The sequence below is a fragment of the Anguilla anguilla genome, chromosome 12 (genome assembly GCF_013347855.1).
Source record: "Anguilla anguilla isolate fAngAng1 chromosome 12, fAngAng1.pri, whole genome shotgun sequence".
NCBI classification, from domain to species: Eukaryota; Metazoa; Chordata; class Actinopteri; order Anguilliformes; family Anguillidae; genus Anguilla; species Anguilla anguilla.
In genome coordinates this window covers 43,459,629-43,477,486 of record NC_049212.1, presented here as the reverse complement: position 1 = coordinate 43,477,486, position 17,858 = coordinate 43,459,629, and the positions used below count along the sequence as shown (strand labels likewise).

Sequence of the window (17,858 nt, the reverse complement as noted above, 5' to 3'; positions counted from 1 at the left end):
ATGGATATTCCATTCCACTTCAATATGGTCAGTATTTGAACGTCTACAGAATCAAAAGGACAGAAATATATAGTACCATGTAAAACCAGAGTAATATTTTTTGCTGTATCTGCTGTCGCTGGACATGCATTCAATCCGGCGGTGGTGGTGTGTCCTTCTTATGGAGCGCTTTTGAACAGACAGGTATGACAACTACAAGAAATACATGATTTATTATAACTTTTGTCATAATTTTCATTAAAGCCACGGCCAGAGGTTTGCTTTCTGGACAGATGAGACAAGTTGTCTGTTACATGGCATTCTTTAGCCAGAGTACCGGGTGGGCAAGGGAGCTACCCTGGAGGTCCCAGCACATATCCAGGGCATCGCTGAGCGGACAGCCACGCACTGGTGGACTTAATTGTCAAGGAGCGCGGGACCGAGGAGTCTGTGTCGCTGATTTAGGCGAGTCTGTGTTGTTGATTTAGGCAAGTCTGTGTTGCTGATTTTGGTGAGTCTGTGTTGCTGATTTTGGCGAGTCTGTGTTGCTGATTTTGGCGAGTCTGTGTTGCTGATTTAGGCGAGTCTGTGTTGCTGATTTAGGCGAGTCTGTGTTGCTGATTTTGGCGAGTCTGTGTTGCTGATTTAGACAAGTCTTGTGTTGTTGATTTAGGCGAGTCTGTGTTGCTGATTTAGTGTTGCTGATTTAGGTGAGTCTGTGTTGCTGATTTAGGCAAGTCTGTGTCGCTGATTTAGGCGAGTCTGTGTTGTTGATTTAGGCAAGTCTGTGTTGCTGATTTAGGCAAGTCTGTGTCGCTGATTTAGGCGAGTCTGTGTTGTTGATTTAGGCAAGTCTGTGTTGCTGATTTAGGCGATTCTGTGTTGCTGATTTAGGCGATTCTGTGTTGCTGATTTAGGCGATTCTGTGTTGCTGATTTAGGCGAGTCTGTGTTGTGATGTAGGCGAGTCTGTGTTGTGATGTAGGCGAGTCTGTGTTGCTGATTTAGGCGATTCTGTGTTGCTGATTTAGGAAGGTCTGTGTTGTGATGTAGGCGAGTCTGTGTTGCTGATTTAGGTGAGTCTGTGTTGCTGATTTAGGTGATTAGTTGAAAGGCTTGTAACAATGAGCTTACAAGATTTCCATTTTCATTTAAAAATCAAACTTTTGAATGCGATCCACTTACGATTATCTTGTTATATAAGTACAGATATCATATAATTAAATATTAAGTGTTTATAGACATGTTTATACAATTTAAAGCATTTTTTATCATGAAAAAACAGGTTTAAGTAGGTGTGTCCAAACTTTTGACTGGTACTGTATATAGTTAAACGCAAAAGTGTGAGAATTAATCAAGTTAAATTAGTGACTTCTGCTATAAAAATCTAGAAATATATATATAAAATCATGAACAAGTCTCAATTTTTTAATGTGTTAAATTTATGACTTTTAAACACATCATAAAAAGCAGGGATGAGGGCAAATATTTTCACAGTTTCTAATTTAATAAGAATGCTCCTCGGTACTTCATTTTCTGCATTTCACTATTATTTTACAAACTAGATATAAAAGACCATAAATAAATGACATAAGTTATATGTACCTAAATTCATAAAAATGTAAAACAATTCAATAAAACAAGAAAAATAAAAACTGAATATACAGTTAATGTCTATATCATATGCTAGTCAAATGCATGACAAAAATAGATGATGTTCTGTTAGAATGTTTCCATAATAAACTAAATAAAATGCATTGTACAGTACATTCTAGTTCACCATCTCTCCCTGCAGTCCTTGCATATTCCAGGCAAGTCCTTGAAGGGTAAAAAACAGAAAAGAAAATCTAAAGGAAATGAAGTGGCTGAGAGATCAGCAGGACCTGGCGGGACCTGGTACACTTAATACAACAAGCGGCCTGCCTGGCATCTGGTGCAGAGAAAATAAAATTAAAAAGTCCATGATGTTTTCATTTTCAAATATTCCAGTATTTTTAAGCACATAGGAGTCACATTTTAAACTGTCCTTACACAGTGACCCCCCTCCCCCCCAATCAAGGTTCCTTTCTACCAGGGTGGTGGGGGGGGGGGGGGGGGGCGGGGTTCCCATGTGCCCCACCATCGAGATGAAGCCATGAAGCACTGCATTCTTCTGTAAAAGTGTACTGCCTCCTGTTGGTAATGCACAATAACAGCAATTCAGTCTCTTCACTGAAAAAGGCTGAAAATGGATCTTCCCTTCACATAAAATAAAGCAAAAATGAATATATTTACTGGTAGCACTTTGAAGACATTTGGCCACACCCACTGCACAGTACATTAATATAAAAACTGAAATAAAAATAGGTTAATCATCTTTGTTACATTCCTCTACTGTTTTAGTGTCATTTATTTCATATTGCTAATTAAGGGGTGACTGAGTTTAAATTCTCAATATATCTTCATTTTGTGTAATAGAGGTATGCAGGGCATTGTGGGAGTTTTCTCATCCAGGGAGTGGAGGGGCATGGTGAGAAAAAAGGCGTAGACATGTTCTGTCCTTCATCATAGAAAGACATGCTTGTTTCCTTCTCAACCTGAAAGGGACTGTGGCAGGTGGTGCAGACACTGGAGAGTGAGAGAGAGAGAGAGAGAGAGAGAGAGAGAAAGAGAGAGACAGTCAGAGAGAAAGAGAGAGAGAGAGAGAGATATGAATCACTGCCATTAGCATACCATTCCCACAGATGCTAGCTGAGCGACTGCTCCCTGCATACTGAGTGATATCAATCGCTGCCATTAGAGGCAAATAATGATTTCCTCTATTCCGTATTTGTCACACTGAGTGGTTTCAGATCTTTAGACAAAATGTAATATCAAACAAAGGGAACCTGTGAAAACACAAAGCACATTTTCTAAATTATTTCATTCATTTAATGAAAAAAGTTATCAAACACCCATATCATCCATATGAAAAAGTAAATTAGCCCCATTATAACCCCTTAAACTTAAACTTAAACTGGTTGCACCATCGTTAGCAGCAATAACTGGAACCAAATGCTTCCTATAATTGAATACATTTTCTCTTCGTTACAGCACTACTTTAATTCAGACAAATTGTTAGTTTCCAAGTAAGAACTGCTTGTTTCAGGTCCTGCCACAGCATCTCTATTGGGTTCAAGTCAGGAGGTCTTCAGGAGGTTTTCACTAGGTCTTTCCAAACCTTTAATTTTGTTTCTTTTGAGCCATTCAGCACTTGCTTTTGTTTTTTGAATAATTTTTTGCTGCATAACCAAATTATTCTTCAGCCTCAGCTCATGGACAGATGACCGGACATTTGCATGAAGAATTTTCCGGTACAGAGCAGAATGCATGTTTCCTTCAATGATGGCAAGTCGTCCAGGTCCCGAGGCAGTATGTTTCACTCTTAGTATGGTTTCCTTGCCGTGAAATACAGTATTTGCTTTACGCCAGACATAATGGGACCCAAGTTGTCTAAAACATTCCACTTTTGATTAGTGCATTTCACAAACATTATCACAATATTCTTCACAAACAACCCTGGGCTAAACCAACACAGAAGTAAGGTTAAGGCAACAGTGGCAAGGAAAAACTCCCTGGTTGACTTTTTTCATTAAATGAATGAAATACTTGTGTGTATAAACAATGTGCTTTGTGTTTATGTATATGCACGTTTATATCACTCCAGCAGATAGATACATTAGCAGGAGCTTATACAAGCAAATGTACTTCTCTCTAACAAGACTTTTTATAATATCATCAATAAGGGACAGGGACAAAAACTGAACAGGGTAAATCATACACCTCTACCATCACTTCAATGAAATGATAAACTATGATGCAAAATATGACTCAGGGTTTGAAAATATGACTGAACTTCAGAAACACAAACCTGAAATAAATCCATAGTCTTTGCTTCCTTTCTTTTCTTTTTAGTTGTTTTAGTTTCTTCCATCCAGTGAGAAACATTTTGTACAGCAGACTGCTTCTGCTCTTGTCATTTTGAAGAAAGGAAAGAAAAAAAGAATTCCAATGCTTTTCAAGCATTTCAGAGGTGGGGGAGCCGGGACACAGCTCTGATGCAGGGTGGGGGGGGGCAGGGACACAGCTCTGATGCAGGTTGGGAGGGTCACAGCTCTGATGCAGGGTGGGGTCAGAGCGCTGATGCAGGGTGGGGGGCGGGGTCACAGCTCTGATGCTGGGTGGGAGGGTCACAGCTCTGATGCAGGGTAGGGGGGCAGGGTCACAGCTCTGATGCAGGGTGGGGGGCGGGGTCACAGCTCTGATGCAGGGTGGGGGGGGCGGTGTCACAGCTCTGATGCAGGGTGGGGGGGCGGGGTCACAGCTCTGATGCAGGGTGGGGGGGCGGGGTCAGAGCTCTAATGCAGGGTGGGGGGCGGGGTCACAGCTCTGATGCAGGGTGGGGGGGCGGGGTCACAGCTCTGATGCAGGGTGGGGGGGCAGGGTCACAGCTCTGGTGGGGGGCGGGGTCACAGCTCTGATGCAGGGTGGGGGGCGGGGTCACAGCTCTGATGCAGGGTGGGTGGGTCACAGCTCTGATGCAGGGTGGGGTCAGAGCGCTGATGCAGGGTGGGGGGGCGGGGTCACAGCTCTGATGCAGGTCGGGGGGCGGGGTCACAGCTCTGATGCAGGGTGGGGGGGGTGGGGTCACAGCTCTGATGCAGGGTGGGGGGGCGGGGTCACAGCTCTGATGCAGGGTGGGAGGGTCACAGCTCTGATGCAGGGTGGGGGGGCGGGGTCACAGCTCTGATGCAGGTCGGGGGGCGGGGTCACAGCTCTGATGCAGGGTGGGGGGGGCGGGGTCAGAGCTCTGAAGCAGGGTGGGGGGGCAGGGACACGGCTCTGATGCAGGGTGGGAGGGTCAGTGCTCTGGTGCAGGGTGGGAGGGGCGGTGTCACAGCTCTGATGCAGGGTGGGGGGCGGGGCCAGAGCTCTGATGCAGGGTGGGGGGGGCAGGGTCACAGCTCTGATGCAGGTTGGGGGGCGGGGTCACAGCTCTGATGCAGGGTGGGGGGGGTGGGGTCAGAGCTCTGATGCAGGTTGGGGGCGGGGTCACAGCTCTGATGCAGGGTGGGAGGGGTGGGGTCAGAGCTCTGATGCAGGGTGGGGGGGGGGGGGGGGGGGGGGGGGCTCAGAACGTTTAAAAAAAAACTTTCCCAAAATGCCCCAAGGGCGAAAAATACTTCAATCCAGCGAAACAGGAAAGCAACAGCAACAGCAGCAAGCGCCCCTCTGAGCAGCCGGCCAGGACCCACGCTGAGCCCAGTAGCAACAGAGCGGCAGCAACGCACACAGAACAATTTATACACAAAAAAATAATGTCCACGAATACGCCCCCAGGACACGCCCCCCAGGACACGCCCTCCAGCTCAACTGCAGGAGGACAAATCAGTCTGGCCTCTAGAGCTCTCCCTCCAATCACCAACAAAATCTGCATTTCAAAGGGCTCTTGTCTTCTCTTCTTTTATAAAGTGCATGGATAAGGTAAACTATTTTACTGTTTCATGAGTCTTTCCTTCAAAGAAAGCAGTTTATAGTTTGTTTATTTCTTGGCTCAAACAGGAACCATTCTGCCTTGTATCTGCTGCATTTGGGACAGCATTCCCTGGATGCTGCTGAGGATCTTGTTCTGGTGTGCAGCTGAGGTGATTCCAATTCTGGCCAGATCACTGTTGTAAAGAAAAAATAGAGAAATAATAAATGTTGTAAAGTACAGGCATTAGAAAACCTCACTGTTGAACTGTGGAAAGTGCAGCCCTCGGGCAGAATAACTGTGGGAAGGGCAGCCACAGGCAGAATGACTGTGGGAAGGGCAGCCCTCGGGCAGAATAACTGTGGGAAGGGCAGCCCTCAGGCAGAATAACTGTGGGAAGGGCAGCCCTCGGGCAGAATGACTGTGGGAAGGGAAGCCCTCGGGCAGAATAACTGTGGGAAGGGCAGCCCTCAGGCAGAATAACTGTGGGAAGGGCAGCCCTCGGGCAGAATGACTGTGGGAAGGGCAGCGCTCGGGCAGAATGACTGTGGGAAGGGCAGCCCTCAGGCAGAATAACTGTGGGAAGGGCAGCCCTCAGGCAGAATAACTGTGGGAAGGGCAACCCTCGGGCAGAATAACTGTGGGAAGGGCAGCCCTCGGGCAGAATGACTGTGGGAAGGGCAACCCTCAGGCAGAATAACTGTGGGAAGGGCAACCCTCGGGCAGAATGACTGTGGGAAGGGCAGCCCTCGGGCAGAATGACTGTGGGAAGGGCAACCCTCGGGCAGAATGACTGTGGGAAGGGCAACCCTCGGGCAGAATGACTGTGGGAAGGGCAGCGCTCGGGCAGAATGACTGTGGGAAGGGCAACCCTCGGGCAGAATGACTGTGGGAAGGGCAGCCCTCGGGCAGAATGACTGTGGGAAGGGCAGCCCTCGGGCAGAATGACTGTGGGAAGGGCAGCCCTCGGGCAGAATGACTGTGGGAAGGGCAACCCTCGGGCAGAATGACTGTGGGAAGGGCAACCCTCGGGCAGAATAACTGTGGGAAGGACAGCCCTCGGGCAGAATAACTGTGGGAAGGGCAGCCCTCGGGCAGAATGACTGTGGGAAGGGCAGCCCTCGGGCAGAATAACTGTGGGAAGGGCAGCCACAGGCAGAATAACTGTGGGAAGGGCAGCCCTCGGGCAGAATAACTGTGGGAAGGGCAGCCACAGGCAGAATAACTGTGGGAAGGGCAACCCTCGGGCAGAATAACTGTGGGAAGGACAGCCCTCGGGCAGAATAACTGTGGGAAGGGCAACCTTCGGGCAGAATAACTGTGGGAAGGGCAGCCACAGGCAGAATAACTGTGGGAAGGGCAGCGCTCGGGCAGAATAACTGTGGGAAGGGCAACCCTCGGGCAGAATGACTGTGGGAAGGGCAGCCCTCGGGCAGAATAACTGTGGGAAGGGCAGCCCTCAGGCAGAATAACTGTGGGAAGGGCAGCGCTCGGGCAGAATAACTGTGGGAAGGGCAACCCTCGGGCAGAATGACTGTGGGAAGGGCAGCCACAGGCAGAATAACTGTGGGAAGGGCAGCGCTCGGGCAGAATAACTGTGAGAAGGGCAGCCCTCAGGCAGAATAACTGTGGGAAGGGCAGCCCTCGGGCAGAATGACTGTGGGAAGGGCAGCCCTCGGGCAGAATAACTGTGGGAAGGGCAGCCCTCGGGCAGAATGACTGTGGGAAGGGCAGCGCTCGGGCAGAATAACTGTGGGAAGGGCAGCCACAGGCAGAATAACTGTGGGAAGGGCAGCCCTCGGGCAGAATGACTGTGGGAAGGGCAGCGCTCGGGCAGAATGACTGTGGGAAGGGCAACCCTCGGGCAGAATGACTGTGGGAAGGGCAGCGCTCGGGCAGAATAACTGTGGGAAGGGCAGCCACAGGCAGAATAACTGTGGGAAGGGCAGCCCTCGGGCAGAATAACTGTGGGAAGGGCAGCCCTCGGGCAGAATAACTGTGGGAAGGGCAGCCACAGGCAGAATAACTGTGGGAAGGGCAGCCACAGGCAGAATAACTGTGGGAAGGGCAGCCCTCGGGCAGAATAACTGTGGGAAGGGCAGCCCTCGGGCAGAATAACTGTGGGAAGGGCAGCCACAGGCAGAATAACTGTGGGAAGGGCAGCCCTCGGGCAGAATAACTGTGGGAAGGGCAGCCACAGGCAGAATAACTGTGGGAAGGGCAGCCCTCGGGCAGAATAACTGTGGGAAGGGCAGCCCTCGGGCAGAATAACTGTGGGAAGGGCAGCCACAGGCAGAATAACTGTGGGAAGGGCAGCCACAGGCAGAATAACTGTGGGAAGGGCAGCCCTCGGGCAGAATAACTGTGGGAAGGGCAGCCCTCGGGCAGAATGACTGTGGGAAGGGCAGCGCTCGGGCAGAATGACTGTGGGAAGGGCAGCCCTCGGGCAGAATGACTGTGGGAAGGGCAGCGCTCGGGCAGAATGACTGTGGGAAGGGCAGCACTCGGGCAGAATAACTGTGGGAAGGGCAGCCACAGGCAGAATAACTGTGCGAAGGGCATGTTTATGAATCAGCCTCAGCGAATGCGACTCACTCCTCTGTCATCCGCACGACAGCCTCTAGAGTGGTGCAGCCAGTGGCGGCGAAGTTGTCCTTGTACCGGTCCATCTTCATGGCCTGCAGCCAGTCTGCTACCGAGCCCAGCACTGAGCTCTCTGGGACACTGGGCTGCAGCAGGGCAGTGTTAGGCCTGAGAATGACCAGGGGCTTAGTTAGTATTAGCCTTAATCTAAAGGTTAGGCTTACGGCTAGTATTGGCCTTATGTTTAAGTTTATGTTTAGGGCTAGTATTGGCCTTATGCTTAAGTTTATGTTTAGGGCTAGTATTGACCTTAAGCTTAAGTTTAGGTTTAGGGCTAGTATTAGCCTTAACCTTAAAGTTAGGTTTAGGGCTAGCATTAGCCTTAAGATTGAAGTTTGGCTTAGGGCTAGCATTAGCTTTAAGATTAAGGTTAGGCTTAGGGCTAGTATTAGCTTTAAGCTTCATTTAAGTTAACCCTAACTTTAACCAGGAAGACTCATTAAGAATAAAAACCTCTTCTAAAAGTGGGACCTGGCGTATGCAGCAGCACTACGTCAATACACAAAAGTTTCAGACATACAACATACAACAAATATAGGGGATTAAGTAAAATCTCAATCATAAATACAAAACAGGGGAATAGACTGGGCATTGAGTTTGCCCCAAAATCCTTTATCAATGATTTTAAAACACCAAGTGGGGCTAGACCTTCAAGTTTCAGATCATTTTATAGGGTATTCCAAGAAAGACCAGTATCCATGAATGCCCTTTTAACCATTTCAGTACGAACATTGGGGTCAGACAATAGGATTAAATGCTGGGATTGAAGAAAATAACCAACTAACAATATAAATATATTTAAAAATTACACCTAATTTTATTAATAAAGACGTATCAGGGACTAAGTCCATAGGTGCCCAGAGAGGGCCAGCTCACCGAAGCATTTACACAAAGCGGTGCATAAGTGATTTATGATCAAGGCTGTCATGATATCCCCTTTTCATATCGTTGATGTGCCTTTAAGAAACACGGCAATATTCTATATGATCATATTTTCATCATATTCTGCTGGTATGCACAGTATTAAAGTGTATATTCTGCTGGTACGTACTGTATTAGAGTATATGTCCTGCCGGTATGTACTGTATTAGAGTATATGTCCTGCTGGTATGTACTGTATTAGAGTATATGTCCTGCTGGTATGTACTGTATTAGAGTATATGTCCTGCTGGTATGTACTGTATTAGAGTATATGTCCTTCTGGTATGTACAGTATTAGAGTATATGTCCTGGTATGTACTGTATGGTGAATTAAGCACAATGAAACAGCATGCCGTCTGCAAGCATGTACAAGCAAATCCGCTCATTCAAATCTGTGAGAAATTGTATATTCCTGTGTGTGTTTGTGTGTGTGAGTGTGAGTGTGTGTGTGTGTGTGTGTGTGTGCGTGTGAGTGTGTGTTAGTGTGTGTGTGAGAGTGTGTGCATACCATGTGAGTGTGTGCGTGTGAGTGAGTGTGTGTGAGTGTGTGTGTGTGAGTGTGTGTATTTGTATGTGTCTGTGTGTGTGTGTTTGTGTGTGTGAGTGTGAGTGTGTGTGTGTGTGTGTGCGTGTGCGTGTGTGTGTGCGTGTGTGTTAGTGTGAGTGCGTGTGAGAGTGTGTGCGCGTACCATGTGAGTGTGTGTGTGAGTGTGTGTGTGTGAGTGTGAGTGTGTGTATTTGTATGTGTCTGTGTGTGTGTTTGTGTGTGTGTGTGTGTGTGAGTGTGTGTGTGTGTATTTGTATGTGTGAGTGTGAGTGTGTGCGTGTGCGTAGTGAGAGTGTGTGCGTACCATGTGAGTGTGTGTGTGAGTGTGTGCTTACCGTGTGAGTGTGTGTGTGTGTGAGTGTGTGCTTACCGTGTGGTCTCTCCCCCAGTTCTCTTCAGGCTGTTGGGGTTGCGTATCAGCTTGTCCAGCATGTTGACTATCTGGCTGAATTTGGGCCGGTCGCTGCGCTGCTCCTGCCAGCAGTCCAGCATCAGCTGGTGCAGGGCCACCGGACACTCCATGGGGGGGGGCAGCCGGTACCCCTCCTCCACGGCCTTAATCACCTACGGGGTGAAAGATGTGACTCAGTCCTGTACTCATGCACGCGTGTGCTGTTTACTGAGCTATGCTGTTTCACCTGCGGGGTGCACTGTTTAATGTGCTATGCTGTTTGACCTACGGGGTGCGCTGTTTACTGAGCTATGCTGTTTCACCTGTGGGGTGCGCTGTTTACTGAGCTATGCTGTTTCACCTGCGGGGTGCGCCGTTTGCTGCGCTATGTTGTTTCACCTGCAGGGTGCGCTGGTTACTGCATTAAGCTGTTTCACCTGCAGGGTGCGCTGTTTACTGAGCTAAGCTTTTTCACCTGCAGGGAGCACTGTTTACTGAGCTAAGCTGTTTCACCTGCAGGGTGCGCTGTTTAATGTGCTACACTGTTTCACCTGCAGGGTGCGCTGTTTAATGTGCTACACTGTTTCACCTGCAGGGTGCACTGTTTAATGTGCTACACTGTTTCACCTGCGGGGTGCGCTGTTTACTGCACTACACTGTTTCACCTGCGGGGTGCGCTGTTTACTGCACTATGCTGTTTCACCTGCGGGGTACGCTGCTTACTGAGCTATGCTGATTAACAGCTCCAGATTGGATACCCTTTTATGTTACATTGAATATTTCTGTGAAATCCTGTGTCTTTGTATCTTTAATTGAGAGCTTTTATTGTATAATGAAATTTGAAAGATAAATATTATTTAAAATGAAAATATAAAAAAAATACTGCAAAGAAGACTTACATCCTGGTTGCTCATGTCCCAATATGGCCGCTCACCATATGACATCACTTCCCACATGACAATGCCGTAGCTCCAGACATCTGCAGCAGAGGTGAACTTCCGGTAAGCAATGGCCTCTGGAGCCGTCCATCTTATAGGGATCTTACCCCCCTGCAAATGAAACACCGCTATTACTCCCTTTAACCCTAACGCACGCACGCATACACACACACACACACACAGCACAGAACACACGCACACACTCACACACACACTCACACTCACACACACATTTGTATTGCTATACTTGTGAGGACTTCCCATTGACCTACATTCATTCCCTAACCTCTAACCCTAACCCTAACCCCAACCACTACATGCCTAACCTTAACCCTAACCTTAACCTAATTGTAACCCTAACCCTAAGTCCTAACCTTAAAACAGCCTCTTGAACTTGTGGGGACCAGCAAAAAGTCCCCACCTTGCGTAGTTTTCCTCATCTTTCTATCCTTGTGAGGACATTTGGTTCTCACAAAGATAGTAAAACATGCCCACACACACACACAGTGTAGAACGCAGTGGCATACCCGGGTTGTGTAGGCAGCCTCAGGGTTGTCCTGCAGCACACGGGACATGCCGAAGTCGGACACCTTGCACACCAGGTTGCTGTTGACCAGGACATTACGGGCGGCCAGGTCGCGGTGCACGTAGCTCATGTCTGCCAGGTACTTCATCCCGGAGCCGATGCCTCTCAGGACCCCCACCAGCTGGATCACCGTGAAGCGGCCGTCATTCTTCTGCCAACACAGGAGCAGCGTTTCAATCACACCGCTTTATCGTGCAATGCCACTCTCTGGATGTGAACCTGCAGCCCACCTTCACAAGTGCAGGCCCCTTGGCTCTATAAATTTAGGTCTGGGACATTTAAATCAGTAATTATCTACATTACATTACATTCATTTGGCAGACGCTTTTATCCAAAGCGACATACAAAAAAGTGCATTTCATGGTCGTAGACAATTGCTGAACACGGGTTCAGTAAGGTACAATTACTTATTTTGTACAGCTATTTCTAGCCGAGAACAATGAACACTATTCTGGTCTAACATCTGCAAAGCCAACTAGACAGAAGAATAAGCTACAGTATTAGGACAAATACAAATTACCAAGAAGTGCATGGATGGGGCAACATGTAACAAGTGACAGGAAAAAGGTTTTTTTTTTTTTTTTTTTTAATTTTTTAAAAATTATTATACAGCGTGGTGGTGGTTAGTCTAGGTATAGTCTGAAGAGATGAGTCTTCAGGCCACGGCGGAAGATGGATAGTGAGGGGGAGGTTCGGAGAGGGACGGGGAGTTCGTTCCACCACTGGGGAGCTAGGGTGGAGAAGCTCTGTGATCCCTTTGGGCGGGTGGGAGGGGTTACAAGGCGCCCTGCTGCCGCAGAGCGGAGTGGTCGAGCAGGCACATAGAATTGAGTCATGTCCTGCAAGTAGATGGGGGCTGCCCTGTTGGCAGCAGTGTAGGCAAGGGTCAGGGCTTTGAACCGGCTTTGAATCTATGTTCATGATATTAAACTACAGGTACATTTTTAATTTATGGACACTTACTGAAAGAGATAAAAACTTCATATTCAAAACATTTTACATGTCAAACTCCCACACCCAACTCCTCTTTACGTGGGAGGATCCAGATGCTGCCTTCCTGTGTGTGACAGCAGCGCCTGATTGGCTGTCTGCTTCCTGGGTGTGACAGCAGCACCTAATTGGCCTTGACTTTAATCTATGTATTCCAGTGCTCAGGCCAGGACATTAAGACTATTCTCTGATTCACAGTGATGGTGAGTTTAATTACGTCAATAAAAGTACTCATAATAATGATAAATACCATAAATTGCACAACATTTGTGAGCACCATTGCTATAGCAGTTTGAGGTGGTGGTGTTAGCTAGAGTACTACGCCATCCTGCTCTGATGTCATCAAGCAGGGCCCGAGGGACCCTATCACCATGGTGACGCACAGCTCACCCTCAGGAATGCGTCCAGCGATCCGTTCTCCATGTACTCTGTGATGATCATCACTGGCTTACCTGTGCAGAAAGGAGGCGGGGTCAGATGACTATAGGAAAAAAAACACCTGTACTACACGTGCGGCTCCACGTCAGTCTGGCTTAGTGCTGCTGGCATCATGGTGAGGTATTTACAGAGGACGGGAGTCCATCTGCAGCATTAACCCCACCCTGGCCCCTGGGACTTCATATACATGGCTCTAAATGATGTTACGAGGTATTGTTTTTACTTCCTATGTAAAGAAGGACATCGACTGTGTAATCATGGGCGGAGGCAGAATCATGAAATATTGCTGTCCTAAAGCAGCTACATCTGCCCTTCACAATAAACCTTCATAGCCAATGAGACACAGCTGAGACACATTTTAAGGGAGTAGCTCTCCCAAACTTACACTTGGTGACCACGCCCTCCAGGTGGATGATGTTGGGGTGGTCGAACTGGCCCATGATGCTGGCCTCGCTCAGGAAGTCCCGCCTCTGCCGCTCGGTGTACCCCGCCTTCAGCGTCTTAATGGCCACACAGATTTCACGCTTTCCTGCCAACTTCAGTCGCCCGCTGCACACCTCCCCAAACTCCCCTGCCAATCACAACCCAGCGCAGGTCATTCCTCTGCTCTCTCAATCCAACCCATCACTTCCCTGGAGACCTCATTCCTCTGCTCTCTCAACCCAACCCTTCACTTCCCTGGAGACCTCATTCTTCTGCTCTCTCAACCCAAACCCATCACTTCCCTGGATAGCTCATTCCTCTGCTCTCTCAACCCAACCCTTCACTTCCCTGGAGACCTCATTCTTCTGCTCTCTCAACCCAAACCCATCACTTCCCTGGATAGCTCATTCCTCTGCTCTCTCAACCCAACCCTTCACTTCCCTGGAAACCTCATTCCTCTGCTCTCTGCACCCAACCCATCACTTCCCTGGAGAATTCATTCCTCTTCTCTCTCAACCCAACCCATCACTTCCCTAGAGACCTCATTCCTCTGATCTCTCAATCCAACTGACCAGAGACCGAAAAGTCCAGTTTTTTCTCTGTTCTTATAACAGGATTTGTGTTCTCCACCCTCCTCCACAGGGCAATGAAGAGAAACAATCAGCAGAGTGGGTTAGTGTTAGTGTTAGTGTTAGTGTTAGGGTTAGGGTTAGGGTCAGGGATCGGGTTAGGGTTAATGTTAGGGTTAGGGAGTGAGAGAGTGAGGGAGCACTTCTTACCAATCCCGATCACTTTCTCAATCTTTATGCAGGAGGCGTCTATCTCTTTAGCAAACTGACGGACGGCCTGGTTGGGGTCCTCATAGGTGAAGGGGTCCACATAAATCCTGCCCCCTGTAGATGCAGAGAGTGTGTGAGGCAGGACCCTGCTGTGGTTTGGGCTGCACACAGGGCTCAGCAGCAGGGGTGCGCTGGTACTGGGGCAGGGGTGCACTGGTACTGGGGCAGGGGTGCGCTGGTACTGGGGCAGGGGTGCGCTGGTACTGGGGCAGCAGCAGGGGTGCGCTGGTACTGGGGCAGCAGCAGGGGTGCGCTGGTACTGGGGCAGGGGTGCGCTGGTACTGGGGCAGGGGTGCGCGGGTACTGGGGCAGGGGTGCGCTGGTACTGGGGCAGGGGTGCGCGGGTACTGGGGCAGCAGCAGGGGTGCGCTGGTACTGGGGCAGGGGTGCGCTGGTACTGGGGCAGCAGCAGGGGTGCGCGGGTACTGGGGCAGGGGTGCGCTGGTACTGGGGCAGCAGCAGGGGTACGCTGGTACTGGGGCAGCAAGAGGGGTGCACTGGTACTGGGGCAGGGGTGCGCTGGTACTGGGGCAGCAGCAGGGGTGCGCTGGTACTGGGCCAGGGGTGCGCTGGTACTGGGGCAGCAGCAGGGGTACACTGGTACTGGGGCAGGGGTGCGCTGGTACTGGGGCAGCAGCAGGGGTGCGCTGGTACTGGGGCAGCAGCAGGAGCTCACCTTGGTGCAGGTGTTTCTCCTCATCTGCGTCCTGCTTGGCTTTGCTGTACTTACTCCGCCTGCAGGCCAGAGATCAGAGAGCATGAACACACACTGCTCCTCGGCCTCTCCTCTGATCACATGCAGTATAGAGATGCAGGTCTGTACTGATCATATCTGTGTGTGCGTGTGTGTGTGTGTGTGTGTGCGCGTATGTGTGCGTGCATGCATGTCTGTGTGTGCTTGTGCATGGGTGTATACTCTGTGCAGTGACTGTGCTGTAAAGCCATGCCTGCTTTGGTTTTTTCTGATTGGCCGCTGGACTAATGAGGTCATGCCTCACCTCCTGCTGACGATGAAGGCGCTGATGAGGATGATGAGCAGGACCACACTGCTGAGCACCGACAGCAGCAGCACCGTGGGGCTCGCCCCTTCACCTACAATAGGGGAGGGAACTACACACACACACACACACACGCACGCACGCACATACACACACACACGCACGCACGCACGCACGCACGCACACACACGCATGCACGCACATACACACACACACGCACGCACGCACACACACGCATGCACGCACACACACGCACGCACACGCACGCACATACACACACACACACACACACACACGCACGCACACACATACACGCACGCACATACACACACACGCAAGCACGCAAGCACGCATGCACGCACACACACGCACGCACGCACATACACACACACGCAAGCACGCATGCACACACACGCACACACACACACGCACGCACATACACACACACACACGCATGCACGCACGCACACGCACATACACACACGCATGCACGCACGCACACGCACGCACATACACACACACGCATGCACGCACGCATGCACACACGCACATACACACGCACACACGCACGCACGCACGCATGCACGCATGCACGCACATACACACATGCATGCACGCACGCACATACACACACACGCATGCACGCACGCACACGCACACACATACACACACACAGGTTAGCTCTGACCATCCTGTCTCCTGATTGGTCAAACTGCAGCAGGTGTGCAGGAGGTAAGTGTGCAGTGCTGTACTCACCAGAGTTAGTGCTGAACTCAAAGGGGCCACTGAAGGGGCCGTAGCCTGCGGCTGTGCGCGCGCGCACGTGGAACACGTAGGAGGTGAGGGGGCTCAGGCCGCCGATGTCTGCGTTTCGGGAAGCCGTTTTAATAATGCGATAGCTCCGCTCATTCTGGTCCTGAGTGGGCGAGGCCAGGGGGAGAGAAAGCCAATACTTACAGAGGGAAACGCTGTGCATCACACTGGACAGCCTGCTTCAGGGGGTTCAGACCAATCATTCAAAATCTCCTCCCGCTTCCCAGCTAAACTCTGACCTAGAACCAAACCTGCTGACGCTGCACTTCTTGTGTATTTAAAGCGCTCACTCTCCTGCTGTATCGTTAAACAGCACCCTGCTGGAACACTAAACTCCGCCCTGCTGGAACACTAAGCTCCGCCCTGCTGGAACACTAAGCTCCGCCCTGCTGGAACACTAAACTCCGCCCTGCTGGAACACTAAGCTCCGCCCTGCTGGAACACTAAACTCCGCCCTGCTGGAACACTAAGCTCCGCCCTGCTGGAACACTAAGCTCCGCCCTGCTGGAACACTAAACTCCGCCCTGCTGGAACACTAAGCTCCGCCCTGCTGGAACACTAAACTCCGCCCTGCTGGAACACTAAGCTCCGCCCTGCTGGAACACTAAGCTCCGCCCTGCTGGAACACTAAACTCCGCCCTGCTGGAACACTAAACTCCGCCCTGCTGGAACACTAAGCTCCGCCCTGCTGAACACTAAACACCACCCTGCTGGAACACTAAGCTCCGCCCTGCTGGAACACTAAACTCCGCCCTGCTGGAACACTAAGCTCCGCCCTGATGGAACACTAAACTCCGCCCTACTGGAACACTAAGCTCCGCCCTGCTGGAACACTAAACTCCACCCTGCTGGGCAATTAAACTCCGCCCTGCTGGAACACTAAGCTCCGCCCTGCTGGAACACTAAACTCCACCCTGCTGGAACACTAAGCTCCGCCCTGCTGGAACACTAAGCTCCGCCCTGCTGAAACACTAAACTCCGCCCTGCTGGAACACTAAGCTCCGCCCTGCTGGAACACTAAGCTCCGCCCTGCTGGAACACTAAACTCCGCCCTGCCGGAACACTAAACTCCGCCCTGCCGGAACAGTAAGCTCCGCCCTGCTGGAACACTAAACTCCACCCTGCTGGAACACTAAGCTCCACCCTGCTGGAACACTAAGCTCCGCCCTGCTGGAACACTAAACTCCGCCCTGCTGGAACACTAAACTCTGCCCTGCTGGAACACTACGCTCCGCCCTGCTGGAACACTAAGCTCCGCCCTGCTGGAACACTAAACTCTGCCCTGCTGGAACACTAAGCTCCGCCCTGCTGGAACACTAAGCTCCGCCCTGCTGGGCGATTAAACTCCGCCCACTCTGCTTCACACCAACAGCTTCCTCTTCCCAGCATGCCCCTCACCTTCTCATAGTACTTGACCTCATACTCCAGGATGACTCCGTTTGGCCTCTCCGGCTCCTGCCAGGCCAGCGACACAGTGTGACGGGTGATCTCCTTGGCTTGGATAGATGTGACCGGAGAAGGCGCTAGACAGAGAGAGAGAGAGAGAGAGAGAGAGAGAGAACCATTCAGCACAGGCAGGGCTAAACTATTCAGCACAGGCATGGATAAACCATTCAGCACAGGCAGGACTGAACCATTCAGCGCAGGCAGGGCTGAACCATTCAGCACAGGCAGGGCTGAACCATTCAGCACAGACAGGACTGAACCATTCAGCACAGGCAGGGATAAACCATTCAGCACAGGCAGGACTGAACCATTCAGCACAGGCAGGGATAAACCATTGAGCACAGGCAGGACTGAACCATTCAGCACAGACAGGACTGAACCATTCAGCACAGGCAGGGATAAACTATTCAGCACAG

The 17,858-nt window shown here is 50.4% G+C and overlaps 1 protein-coding gene and 1 long non-coding RNA gene across 2 annotated transcripts in view; both read right to left on the bottom strand.

Annotated features, from left to right (window-relative positions):
* Nucleotides 1-1,390: 1,390 nt before the first annotated feature.
* On the bottom strand, nucleotides 1,391-4,202 carry LOC118210069. The gene is made up of 2 exons (XR_004761802.1): nucleotides 3,868-4,202; nucleotides 1,391-2,585 (listed from the first exon to the last, which is right to left on the bottom strand). It is a non-coding gene; the product is annotated as an uncharacterized LOC118210069 (long non-coding RNA).
* Nucleotides 4,203-5,122: 920 nt separating this feature from the next.
* The window catches only part of epha4l (eph receptor A4, like), a 46,900-nt gene continuing 34,164 nt past the window's right edge, over nucleotides 5,123-17,858 (bottom strand). The window contains exons 6-17 of the mRNA XM_035383817.1: nucleotides 17,395-17,519; nucleotides 15,940-16,099; nucleotides 15,184-15,295; nucleotides 14,862-14,920; nucleotides 14,126-14,239; nucleotides 13,309-13,494; nucleotides 12,876-12,937; nucleotides 11,437-11,646; nucleotides 10,871-11,020; nucleotides 9,951-10,144; nucleotides 8,065-8,220; nucleotides 5,123-5,665 (exon numbers count right to left, since the gene is read on the bottom strand). Coding sequence (XP_035239708.1) covers nucleotides 5,551-5,665; nucleotides 8,065-8,220; nucleotides 9,951-10,144; nucleotides 10,871-11,020; nucleotides 11,437-11,646; nucleotides 12,876-12,937; nucleotides 13,309-13,494; nucleotides 14,126-14,239; nucleotides 14,862-14,920; nucleotides 15,184-15,295; nucleotides 15,940-16,099; nucleotides 17,395-17,519 — 1,643 coding nt within the window. The 3' untranslated portion in view covers nucleotides 5,123-5,550. The remainder of the gene's footprint in view (nucleotides 5,666-8,064; nucleotides 8,221-9,950; nucleotides 10,145-10,870; nucleotides 11,021-11,436; nucleotides 11,647-12,875; nucleotides 12,938-13,308; nucleotides 13,495-14,125; nucleotides 14,240-14,861; nucleotides 14,921-15,183; nucleotides 15,296-15,939; nucleotides 16,100-17,394; nucleotides 17,520-17,858) is intronic.